The 12885-nt window shown below is 36.1% G+C and overlaps 1 protein-coding gene across 20 annotated transcripts in view; it reads right to left on the bottom strand.

The window, feature by feature from the left end:
* MAGI2 (membrane associated guanylate kinase, WW and PDZ domain containing 2) overlaps nt 1-12885 on the bottom strand; it is a 1587879-nt gene that overhangs the window by 520627 nt on the left and 1054367 nt on the right. For 18 of the 20 annotated variants that reach the window (XM_070071222.2, XM_070071219.2, XM_070071216.2 and 15 more), the window contains one exon: nt 8478-8557. In XM_070071222.2, the coding sequence (XP_069927323.1) occupies nt 8478-8557 (80 nt within the window). Of the gene's footprint in view, nt 1-8477; nt 8558-8679; nt 8799-12885 lie in introns of those variants that run through there. The other 2 variants (XM_089329461.1, XM_089329462.1) reach the window with 2 other exon arrangements.

Consider the following 12885-nt stretch of genomic DNA (forward strand, 5'->3'; position numbering starts at 1 on the left):
CACACACACACACACACACCGAGGTGGAGGGGAGAGGGAGAGAGAGATGGTCCATCCACTAGTTCACTCTCCAAATGGCCGCAGCAGCTAGAGGTGGGCCAGACCAAAGCCAGGAACAGGAGCTTCTTCCTTGTCTCCCATGTGGGTAGAGGGGCCAAGTACTTGGGCCACCTTCTACTGCTTTCCCAGGTGCATTAGCAGGGAGCTAGATTGGAAGTGGAGCAGTCAGATCTTGAACAGGCCCCCATATGGGATTCCAATGCTACAGGAGGTGACTTAAATCACTCCGCGACAGTGCCAGCCTCTGGAAAAGGATTTTAAAGCAGCCATAGTAAAACTGCTTGAAAAAGCAATTACGAATTCACTTAAAACTAGGGACAAAATTAAAAACCCTGAAAAAATAAACAGAAGTTAAAAAGCACCAAATAGAAATTATATAATGAGAAATAAAACAATAAAATTGAAATCTTGCTGAGTGGATTAAGTAGCACATACATGTAACAGGAAAGAACAGCAGGTTGAGAACGGAGACACAGGATTTCCTCAAAAATTCAACTTGGAAGAAGTGGATCAATTCCTGTAAAATCACACTAAAATAAGAAGTACATAATCTGAATGATCCCACGATTAATAAAAATTAAATTTGTAACTTAAAAATCTCTTGAAAAAACTGTGCAGGCCACATGGTTTCACTGGAGAATTTTTTCAAACATTTAAAAAGGAATTAATACCAACCCCTTCCAGAATACAGAAGAGAAGGGAATATTCCTAACTCATTTTATGTGAATAATATTACTCTGATACCCAAACCAGATAAACAGTACAAAAAAAGGAAATTATATTACTCATGAATAAAGATAGAAAATTTGCAATAAAATATTAGCAAGTTGAATGAATCAATATATAAAAAGAATTATATAACATGGGACTTATCACAAACATGCTATGTTGTTTAAGTTTTTTAAATCAGTAAATGCAGTCTTCCATATCCATAATTAAAATAAGAACTATCTTATGATCATTTCAATAGAAAATTATCTATATAGAAATCACAAAGAACCCATCAGAAGATGTATAACTAATAAATATTTTCTGCATGTTTAGAGATCAAATACCTAAATCAATCACATGTCTATATAATAACAGTGAACATACAGAAACTGAAATTAAAAACATAGTACTACTTAAATTGTTTGAAGAAAATAAAAATGTTAGGTATACATTAAAAAAACATATTTTTGCTTCCTTTACAAATGTTACTGAAATAACTATAAGAATATGTAATTAAGTGGCAAGAACTATATTCATGGACTCTAATACTCAATGCAGCAATTCTCCACCAATTACTGTATAGCTATAATGCCTTTCCTATCTAATCCCAGTAAGATTCTCATAATCATAGACAAGCTTATTCCAAAACTTCTATAAAAAGGCAAAGGCCATTCAATGGCTAAAACAATTTTTATAATAAAGTAGAACACATTACCATATCCAATATAAAGGCTCACTATATGGCTATAGTTACCAAGACAATATGATCCTGTTTAAAACAAAACAAAACAACAAAAAAACAGAAACACAACTCCCTTGGCATTGTGGTTCAGCAGGTTAAAACTCCACTTGTGATATCACCATCAATGAGTAAATGCATAAATAAACTGTGGTATATCCAAGTCACAATATACTGGTCACAAAAAACTATTGTTAATTCAGTGGTTTTTAACAGAATGATGTTTACAACTGTATGATTCAATTTATACAACTTTAAAAAATAACTATGTTATTAAAATGAAGAATAGATCTGTGGTTGTCAGGATCAGGAAACGAGCAGAGGGAGGTGAAGGGGATATCACCCCCAGGCTGATGGAACAGGTCTGGTCATAGACACATGTGATACAATTACCCAAGCACATACACATACACATGCAAACACACCCATGATGATGCGTATGACTGATGAAATCTGAACAAACTGCAGATTGCTCCAAAAGGGGTTTCCTGCCCTTGATACTAAATTCTATTAATGTAAGTTGTTAGCTGCTTTGGAGGAGGTTCCTGAGAGTGTTTAAGGGTTTCCTTGTATATAATTTTGTAACTTCCACTGAATTTCTAACCATTTCAAAATAAAAAAGTTTTTAAAAATCATATTTGAAAAATGTTGAAATGACTCTGCTACTGTGCAGAACTGATTTGACAAAGTTGATAATATTTTTAATATTGCATGCATTAAGGAATTATGCAAAGCATAACTCATTCCCAAACATAAAGGAACCTGAACAATCAAGATATAACAAAGGATAGAATTTTTTTTTTTTTTTGCCAGGCAGAGTTAGACAGTGAGAGAGAGAGACAGAGAGAGAGAGTTATAGACAGTGAGAGAGAGAGAGAGAGAGAGAAAGGTCTTCCTGCCGTTGGGTCACCCCCAAAATGGCTGCTACGGCCAGCGCGCTGCGCCGATCCGAAGCCAGGAGCCAGGTACTTCCTCCTGGTCTCCCAAGAGGGTGCAGGGCCCAAGGACCTGGGCCATCCTCCACTGCCTTCCTGGGCCACAGCAGAGAGCTGGACTGGAAGAGGAGCAACCGGGACATAATCCAGTGCCCCAACCAGGACTAGAACCCGGGGTGACAGCGCCACAGGCGGAGGATTAGCCAAGTGAGCCACGGTGCCAGCCAGGATAGAATTTTATAATCCCTACATAGATATTGCTTTACAACTGCAATATATATTAATAGCTAGAAGGGGAAATCCACAAATTATTAATACTGGAATAATATTCAAAGTACTTAACAACACTTATGGTTTAGACATCATCCAATCCAGAATAGCTACTGGGACCAATTAGAAGAGATACAGCTGCAAACAATGAAAATTTGATACCAGAGCACAATAGTGAGCTATCCATTCTATATGATTTGTTTTGGATAACTTTTGCTATTTTTTCTGCAAAAGATTTATATTCCTAAACTTTGGTTCTTCTGAGTACTCCTGTTGCCAGAAATAGTGGAAAAGTACTAAATTATAGGGTGAAGGATATTGTACCTAAAAGTGTTGCTACAGAAAACCATAACTGATAGGAATAATTACCTGTTAACTAAATAAGAATTAATTGCTTCTTTAAAGATGTTTGATGTTTCCTCACTTTTTTACTAAAGCATCCAAAATATCAGTATAGAAACGAAATAATCAGATTAATTCATAACATTTAAAGATAGGTGTTCAATGTTGCATATGAGTTAATTGGTATAATTTTGAAGTTTTAGTACTTTAATAGTTAATATTGTTAGAGTCTGCTTTCAAGAATTCTTCTTAGTAGAAAAATTCCATGGTTCATTATAAGCATAATCTCAGCAGGGTTATCAGATTAGAAACAACAAACACTTAAAATTGATTTGGTCATAGTTCATCTTCCTAAGAAATTAGAACCATTAATTATCAATGTAAGTTTAATGCGGAAACAGTCCAAAGCCCCTATGTAAGAAGAGACAAGCTATGCCATCTAGAAAAGAATCTGAAATCTGAAACTAAAAGTATACAACTTCTAATCTGTGTACCTCTTTTATAAAAGTCACTTAAGAAACAACTTGAAACTAATTAGTGTCTCCTACTATATTTAAAATTCTTTCTTTCTTTCTTTCTTTAATTTATTTGAGAGGCAGAGAGAGGAAGAGAAACAGGCAGACAGAGAAATAAGGATGATCTCCCGTCTGCTGGTTCCTTCCACAAATGCCTGAAATAGCCAAGAACTTAGCCAGGGTTGAAGCAAGGAGCCAGGAGCTCAATCCTGGTCCCCACAAGGGTGGCAGGAACACAATTACTTGAACCATTACTCCTGCCTCCAGGGTATGTATTCCCAGGAAGCTGGAACTAGGGAGACACCTGAACCCAGGAACTCTGATGTGGGGGGTCTTAATTGCTTGGCCAAACGTTTGCCTCTTTCTACTATTTTCCTTCTCTTAGAAAAAAGAATTCCATTTCAATAAATATTGTAAAGCATAACTGACACTGTATATGTGTATTTTGAAAAAAAAATTAAGGGTGGATTAAGTCATAGCTCAGAGCACTGGTTACTGGCAGTTAAAAGGTTGTTCTGATGCAGGAAGATGGGTTAAGGGTATATACTTCCTTATAGTAACATAAGAGAACACACTCTAATCCATAGATACTGAATACAGAAACGAAGCCACCCAGTTCATATAGGTGTGATTATAACTAGGTGAGAATTCAGAGTCAGTTTAACTGATAGTAGGGGGAAACCCCAGTCTATTAAATCAGGCTAGAGTTCGACAGATGGCTACTTTCCAGTCTCTGAGGATCCAGGACACCCCAGAGTAATTCAAAGCTGTTAAGGTGGGCCCACATTCTGCATCCGCCCCCCTTGTCTTCTCTGAGGCTAAATTCCTGGAGGAAAGGAAGAGAGTGATTATTTAGAATTTACGGTGCAATAAGCACTATGGTTCCTGTATGTGAAGCTAAATCTGAATAAAATAGGCACAATTCCCATTTTACGTGGAAGAAAACCAAGCCTCTCAGAGTTTAAGTTCTTTGCACAAGAACCCAGAGATTTGGGCTTGGGACAGAGTTTTCCATAACTCCAAGTCCTGCACATTTCTTCTTTTGCACAAAATCATGTTGTCCAACAGAATTTAATCACATTTCAACTTCTGGAAAAATCCAGTCCCCCAGGCTTCCTTCACATCGAGTATTTTCTTTAGTGCAGTGATATTTCATCACAAGAATGTTTGTGATTGGAAATGTCTCAGGAGAAATCCCACACTGATTCTGAGGGGACAAATATGATGGTGCTTTATACGCAGTTTAAACAATCTAGCATGCATGTCATTTAGTAGTTAATTGCTATTTCTGTGGAAATGTAAAAAAAAAAACCTCTATTGGCTTACTAACCAGCATTCCTGCAAACACTAATATTAGAATCCAGTAAGTAGGTGGAGACTTTTTTTCTGCTATGTAGACTGATGCTCAAAGCTCAAAAGTGCACAGAGCAATGGACAAAGTCACAGAACACAATGACTTCAGTGTTTTCAACCATAACAAGAGAAAGGAGCATGTTTTAACATTTAGTAGTAATATTATCCTTCAAAAACATGCAAAATGATTGTTCCTGCAACAATAAAGTATGTGTTTGAGATATGTATTCCCTTTTTTTCCTCGACATCAATTAGAAAACATTTGCTATTTTTTCTAGATGAGAAATAATTTAAAACAGTTGGTATCTGCCCCCATCTTTTCCACTTCACTTTCTTTTATTATGGTAGACCAAAAAATTAACTTTATGTATCTCTTTAAACATTTCTGAAGAAAACATTCAAGATTTATGTCTATACATACACATACACATACACACACACACATACGTACACATTCATATATAGTATGCCTGCACATAAAACAACATGATATACAATGTTGAGTAATTGAAATAGAAACTATCAAAATTACAAAGCATTTCTGATATGCATCCAAAACAAGGTCTAAAATATATAATTTAAAAATTACTGCACTAAAATTTCTGCTTCCAGGTAGGATGGAATGAGTAGTTTACAATCCATGAGGAAACAGAACATCTAGAGAAAAATGAAAAAAAAAAAAAAAGAGTTCAGAGTACTGCTGAAGCAACAAAATACAGATGGTCTAGGATTCTGAAGACCAGAGAACCCTAGAGCAGTAAAGCAAGATATTTGCAGCTGATTTTGTTGAGTTGGCCTGGGAAGAAGGCTACTGCTAGGGGTTACAGAGACCAGCATAGAGCTGAGGAATCTTCTGGGTATGGCTTGACAGCACAGAAAATCAAGAAATTTCAAATACTCAACTAATTTTGCCCTGACATGTTAAATTCTGAAGCTGCAGAGTCTATAGGCACAAGGCCAAACTACAACCTCCAAAAAGCATCCCAGTTTTTCAGCAGTCTTGAAATCCTGAGAAGAAAAATATAACAAAACATGGACATTTGAGGTATGCCATATGAAAGGAACATAGTAGGCTAGAGTTTATTTTGTTTGTCAAATCCAGTCCATCCCTACTTACTTTCATAGGGCATGTGACCTAAGCACCAATTGTACATTCTTAAATGGTTAAAAAAATCAAAAGAATAACATTTTGCTACACGAAAGTATATGAAATTCAAATTGTGTGTCCATAAATAAAGCTCTATTGGAATACATCCATGACCTTTACATATTGACTTTGGCTGTTTCTGCACAATGAGTAATTGCAAAGAGACTGGGTGATCTGCAAAGCCTAAAATATTTACTACCTGGCTCTTCACAGAAAATATTTACTGAACTGTACTAGGCTATAAGCTGAAAACCTTGGCAGGCAAATACCTAGGAGCAGAGGCAAACCAGAGGTAGATTTGCAAAACTCAGCCCAGCTTCATGTTGACTAGTTCTAAATTGGATTAGGGTAATTAGCCTTCACTCTCTTCTGCCTAAGAGAAGAAGGAAGGGTCAATGTGTGCTGGATAAAGATATTATCTGGAACCTCCACAAAATTGTATTACACACATTCCAGCATTCAAAACACTACTGCAGTGACTTTGTGTAGTCTAAGCTGATGTGTGATACATAACTGACTTAACTAGTAGACTCAATAGCAATCCATTAACATTCAGCATTTTTAGTAAGCCATAAATTAATCTACACTACTTAAAGAAAAACAAAACATAAGTCACAATATTATCCCAAATCACTTTTCTTGGCAAAATAAAAATGTGTCCAGAATAGCAGCATTCTAATGTACCACAAGTTAGTTTCCATTGTGAAATATTCCAATAACATATGGAACAAAGTCTCTGAATTATTTATTTTGTAGAAACTGCAAACAAATAGTAATTGATCAGTTGTAAATAATGCTAAGACAAATTCTGCATTCTAGGACTCATTTTTCCATGACTTGTGATTCACAAGGTGCTAGCATCATATTTTAGGCACCTAACACCTTGACAATCCTGAGAACAGATGTGGAGAAAAGTCTTATAACTGAAATATTATAATTATGCAATATGTTATGCCTACCTCTCTCTCAGGATTTTAAAATTTGACTTTAATAGCTTTTTATAATGAAAAGAACAGCTCAAAGGAACAAGACAGCTGAGAAGTTCAAGGTGTCACAGAACTGTAAAATTGTTAAATTCATTGTAATTAGGACATACTAAGGCTTTACATCTGTGGCATAAGTAAATTATTACACCCAGCTATCACAGATCAGGTCATTTTAATTTATAACCTATCACAATTTGCAACACATGTCTTATTGGTGTCAATGAAATGAAGCCCAATTGTGTTTAAAGGCTAGTTCCTATAATAATGTCATGGGATTTAACCACAAACAGTTGAACAATTATACAGAAAACATACAGTTATAGTCATGGATATAAAATTTAATATTGATACTGATTACAAACTAAATCTCTATGCATTTACATATGCACATGTAAATTGTATTCTCTAATTTTTAATTTAATTCAGTAGCATACCTAGCCTGTGAATAATTGCCTTATATCACAGGAATGCACAATACTATCTGGGTATTAGCTGAGAAAGCCAGAATTATGGTTAAAGTGAAAGCACTTTGAGAATTTGAGACTTTTTTAAAAGTTAACTTTTTAAAAAACTTTTTTTTAAAGTTTAAATATTCTCTCACTTTCTAACACGTCAATAACAGAAGCCTCTAAATAGGGCTCTGATAACTTAATGAGAAAAAGGTTTTGAATGTGGCCAAATAATAAATCATCAGAAGAATATGTTACTTATCCTTTTGGGCTGAGTTATAAGTGCTCTTAAATTCAATATTTTTTAAAATTGCAAATTTCATAGGCTTTACTTACATAATTTGGTAATCTAAAAATAAGTTTACATTCACCCAGTCCTTTAATTATTTTGAAGAATTCTTCACACAAATGAAGACAGACTATTTTTAAGCAAGTCTACATTATGTAGAGAACTGGAAAATACAAAGGATAACCCAAGGCATTCATGCAATGAGTTATTTTATTTAAATGTTTGATTAAAGTTAACAAATGCATAATTTTTATATTGCTACTTCCTTAATAACTGGCAGAAGGCAAAGCCTTTAAAGACAAAAGCAAATCTTATAGTTCCCAAATGCTGTATCTCTGTGCATATTATCTGACTCCAGCTAAAAGATCAGAGTCCTCAGAGGGACATGCTGCAAAGAAACAGTCCTTAGTAGGTGGTGGAAAGTCAGGTCAGGAGTCAAACAGAAGCAACTGAGATGACAGAGATGTGATATTCAGCACAGATCTCCTTAGAGAGGAAAAGCAAAACCACATGGCCCTGCTGAAATGCCGAGTTAAGTCTGTCTCCTAGCTGAGCATTAAATATTACATCTCTAAAATTGTCTCATCTAAATTACGACTTCTTTAGGTAAGACCCTCTTTTCGGAAACACAAACATTCTCCAAGCACACGGCTGAAATCCCATAAAAACTTAATAACCTACCATTTCCTTTGCACTCTTCTGGAGGCTTAGCCTTTTTCGCAAGTCGTGGATCCAGCCATGATGTTGTCTTTGTGTTATGGCTGAAAAGAAAAGAGATCACTCTGAACAGACACATACTAAAAGGAATCAAGTTTATTCCTTACGAAAAAAAAAAGCGGGGTTAGTCCAACAAAATTGCAATCGATACACTTAATTTGCTTACTGGTTCTAGGGAGCCCTGAAGGAGGTGTAAGAGTAATTGTGCAAGGCAGCTGTAAATTTGGCAACCTCAGCTCCCTGTCCTCAAAGCAGCTATTTTTATTAAAATCAACTAGGATGTTGCCAAGTTAACCTCATTGAAAATGCAGAACTCATCCAGAGCAAAAGGAATTTATTACAAATACGGGATTCTCCAGTTGGAAGAGCACACAGTCCACAGCCTATGATACTGTTAGTTTTGCAAAACCATTATTTTCATCTTAAACCTGCCCTTCCCATAATCAGTTGTTTTGTTACTTGTTAACTCTAGATCTGGCAGAGGCAGTACAAAAGTGCTGCAAATTACAGCATGTTCTTGGGATTCCTATATTTTCTCAAAAAGTGATTAATAGCAATTTCACTAACGCACATTAAGCTATCTCCCATCTAAATATTTTCAACCCACCTAGGAAGGTAGAGGATTTAAAAAAAAAAAACTCTGCATTATAATATTTCTGGAATGAAATTTCCAGAAATTAATCACAGAATGATCTTTTTGTTTACAAAAAATGCTTTCTTATATGTCTGTGTCAAAAATTTAAAGAAACAAGGAGTGGAGTTGTTAGAGAAATCTTTCTGAGAGGGGTCATTGAACATGGTGAACCTAGTGAAAATACATGTTCTGGATCCTCAAAACAAATCAGAACTACCAAATGCAATTGCCAAAGTCTGTATCACTTAGGTGATTCTTGTGGAAATGATAACTCAAGAATCTCTCAATGGTTCATAACTGCCCACTGGAGCAAAGTATTTACTGTGTACAGCTGTCTCAAGGGATCTCATCAACCAATGGGCAAAAGATCAAGAACGTGACATTTGGGAGGGTTTGGGGAATGGAATGAACAGAGTCACAGGTGTGAGAAAATGTGAAGTTTCTATAGGGAACAGTCAGAAGGCCAATGAATAGAATATGGAAGGGAGTGGCTGGATACACATGAGGGCCAACAAATAAGGGTCCTTGAGCACACACGTAAGGTGGACCAAATGCTGATGATGGTACAATTACTGTGGGTACTCTCTTTCTTCAAGAAAGGGGAACTACAATTTATCATATCAGAACCACAAATGTTAGTTGTATCATTTGCTGAACCCATTTGTATTTCAGTCAGAAAATTCTCCCAGGAAGATAAATTTTAAGGGCAAGCTTGTAGAGAGTAAGCTCTTTCCTGCTAAAGGGGATTTTCAAGCCAGGAAGGAAGGAATATCCTTCCTTCATTCAAGCCAGGAAGAAAGATGGCCCTGGAAAGTTACTCCAAGGTGCCAAATACCATTTCCTGGACAATCCCCTGTCTGTCTACATGTAGAGCCATCTCTAATGTGAAAACTGAGACATTGACCTTGAGTTTTGAAATCTCTGCTCCTGAAGACAAGTCCCTCTTATTTCTGACTTGCAAGTATAATGAAGAGAAAATTGTCCCTCCATCACTTTCTTCAAGAGCTCTTCAATGATAGATGTCTCTAAACAGAGAGGGCTTTAATAATTTATTAGACAAACTTTTACGTTTGGGCAAAAAAATAAATCATCAGAATACGTCCAATTTTATGTTCCCCAGATGGACTTTGCAAAGTCTGATGGTGCCTTATTTTCCAGCTTCAGAAGGATGTAACATATTGCAGTCACTTTCATCTGGGTTTGCAGGAAGTCAACAACCTAGTCCTTTTCTCTCAATCTTAGACCTGAAGCCCAGAGATAAAGATTCTGACTGTACTGAAAGTGAGACTAGGGGCATTGAGTTCAGTTGTTACTTTCATTTTAGAAAACAAAAAGTCATACATCTGTTCCAATTGTGTATGTGTGTGTGTGTATTGATGCTTATAATTCTATGAATTAGGGAGAATGTTGGGAGATGGACATAAATCCATCGTTTAAATCCATTCTCCACTTTGCAGAAAAGTTATTTCTAGGTCTGTTAGATACATTTACAAAAGCAAAAACATCCCTGGGAAAGCATTAAAAGGTCATTACTAAGCTACTACAGGGAGTCAAATTACCATTTCTATATCACCCCACTATGGGTCCAAAATACTGGTTAAATTAATGGAGAACTGTGAGTTTCTTCCCTTTCCTGAGTTTATATAAAGCGTTTCAATACAGGATGATTTTCTTTTAGTTTGAACTAGTATTAACAGAATGTCACTTTAATGCATCTTGACAGACTGAGTCTCTTATAGTTAACAGCATTTTTAGCTGCTCTTCAGAAATTATTCTGGAAGAAATGTGGGTAGTAGCTATCTCCAGTAACTGTCTTAAACATCACATGAAGATACAGCACCGTACTTTTCAATGGTGACTCTGACCATCCTTGTCATTTGTATGCTCCTCCAAGATGCCTGACAAAGGAAATATTTTTAAACAAAATGGGACCAATGAGGGATTTCCACAACCTTCCTACTACCTTTCCTCTAGTTTGAGGAGTTGATTTCCTTTCATTTTCCTAATTAGAGTAGACTCAGATACATAGGATCAATATTCAGTATCCAAGTTACATTTCTGCATGAAAGTTAGGGAAAAAATGCTAATGCTATATAATCTTACATTTCAATTCAAGTTTCTTACCAGAAATTCATGCATGTATAGGCTACATGTACATAGAAACTTCTCTTATTCTAGTTGGTGACTGGAGCATATGTTTTCTAGGAACTTTGAATAATGATAATACACTGCTTTGTGTATTCCTATGGATAAAGCTAAAGTAATGGTCATGGAAAGTGGGATATCAATTGGACAAGGTCAATAGTTATTTAAGTTCAATCAATGCTATTTTTAAAAATGCACATGAAAAACTGTAAACAATGATTTATCACATGGATATATTCAAAACTCTCAAAGGTTCAACTATACATTGAGTACATCTGGAAAACTAGAATAAAAACATAGTGAAATTTCATTCAACCCTAGAATTCTGGTTTAATAAGTATCACAGTGGCCTTGAAGATAAGTGATAGGCTGACCTGCAATGAATTAGAAATTCCTGTATATTTGGTAAGCTTTGCTCAACTGACAAAAGTAGCCTGTTAAATAATAACATTTCTGAGAAATATTCTTCTCACACAGAACATGCTTCATTTCAATAGGAAGAGCTACTGACAGTACAGCATGCCACTGCAAAGTCATTCTGGCTACCTCCTAATATTTCTTAGTTGTTTACTTGTCAGGGACTACAACAGAACTTCCACATACATCACCCGATTTACTGCTAATAAGCCTTTTGTGGTTAAGCATTCTTAACTCTATTGTATAGATGGAGAAATTAGGGTAGAGAGGAGTAGGGTAATACGTTCAAGGTTATACTGCTTGTTGATGAAAGTGAAGGTGCTAGCATTGAGCCCAAATATGTCTGATTCCCAAGTCCAAGATATTTTATGGTCTGAAACCATAGTGATTCCAACAGTTTGCTTTTTCACTGAGCTGCTTTATTTCACTCCCTTGGATGGTGATCAAGGGTCTGTTTCCCAGCTCTTGCCAGTGGCTCAGAAACAAACCTTTACCTACTATGTGAAGACAGTAATGTCTACTCAGATTCCTTTGTAGGTGTTATACTTAGTAGGTATTATATTACATCCCATGCGCATAGAGAAGAAAGTGTATTGCCACTGAAGAAGCACTGATAATTAGAAAATTTTTCTCCTGATTAACTTTTTTTAAGGAATTATTTTATTTATTTGAAAGGCAGAGTTACTGAGAGAGAGAGAGAGAGAGAGAGACAGAGAGACAGAGAGAGATCAATCTGCCATTGGCTGGTTTACTCCCCAAATGGCTACAATAGCCAGGGCTGGGCCAGGCTGAAGCCTGGAGCCTGGAGTTTCTTCTGAGTACCACACGTGGGTGCAGGCAACCAAGCACTTGTGCCATGTTGCACTGCTTTCCAGGGCACATTAGCAGGGAGCTGGATTGGAAGTGGAGCAGCCAGATCTCGAGCAGGTACCCATATGGAATGCTGGTGTTGTAGCCAGAGGCTTAACCTGCTATGCCACAATGGTGGCCCCTACTTTTAAACTTATCTATTTAAATCACTTCCAAAGCAAAACTCATTCATTCAAATCTGAGTATTTTCCAGAATAGTCTTTTTTATTAAAAAAAAAAAAAAAACAACCTTATTTATAGCCTTGTTTATACGTCTGTGGAACTATGGTTTTGCTATTTTTAACTTGCTGAATATTATGGTTAGTG

This window comes from Oryctolagus cuniculus, chromosome 3 (genome assembly GCF_051225735.1).
Source record: "Oryctolagus cuniculus isolate XC-2025 breed Fujian yellow rabbit chromosome 3, ASM5122573v1, whole genome shotgun sequence".
In the NCBI taxonomy this organism is placed as follows: domain Eukaryota; kingdom Metazoa; phylum Chordata; class Mammalia; order Lagomorpha; family Leporidae; genus Oryctolagus; species Oryctolagus cuniculus.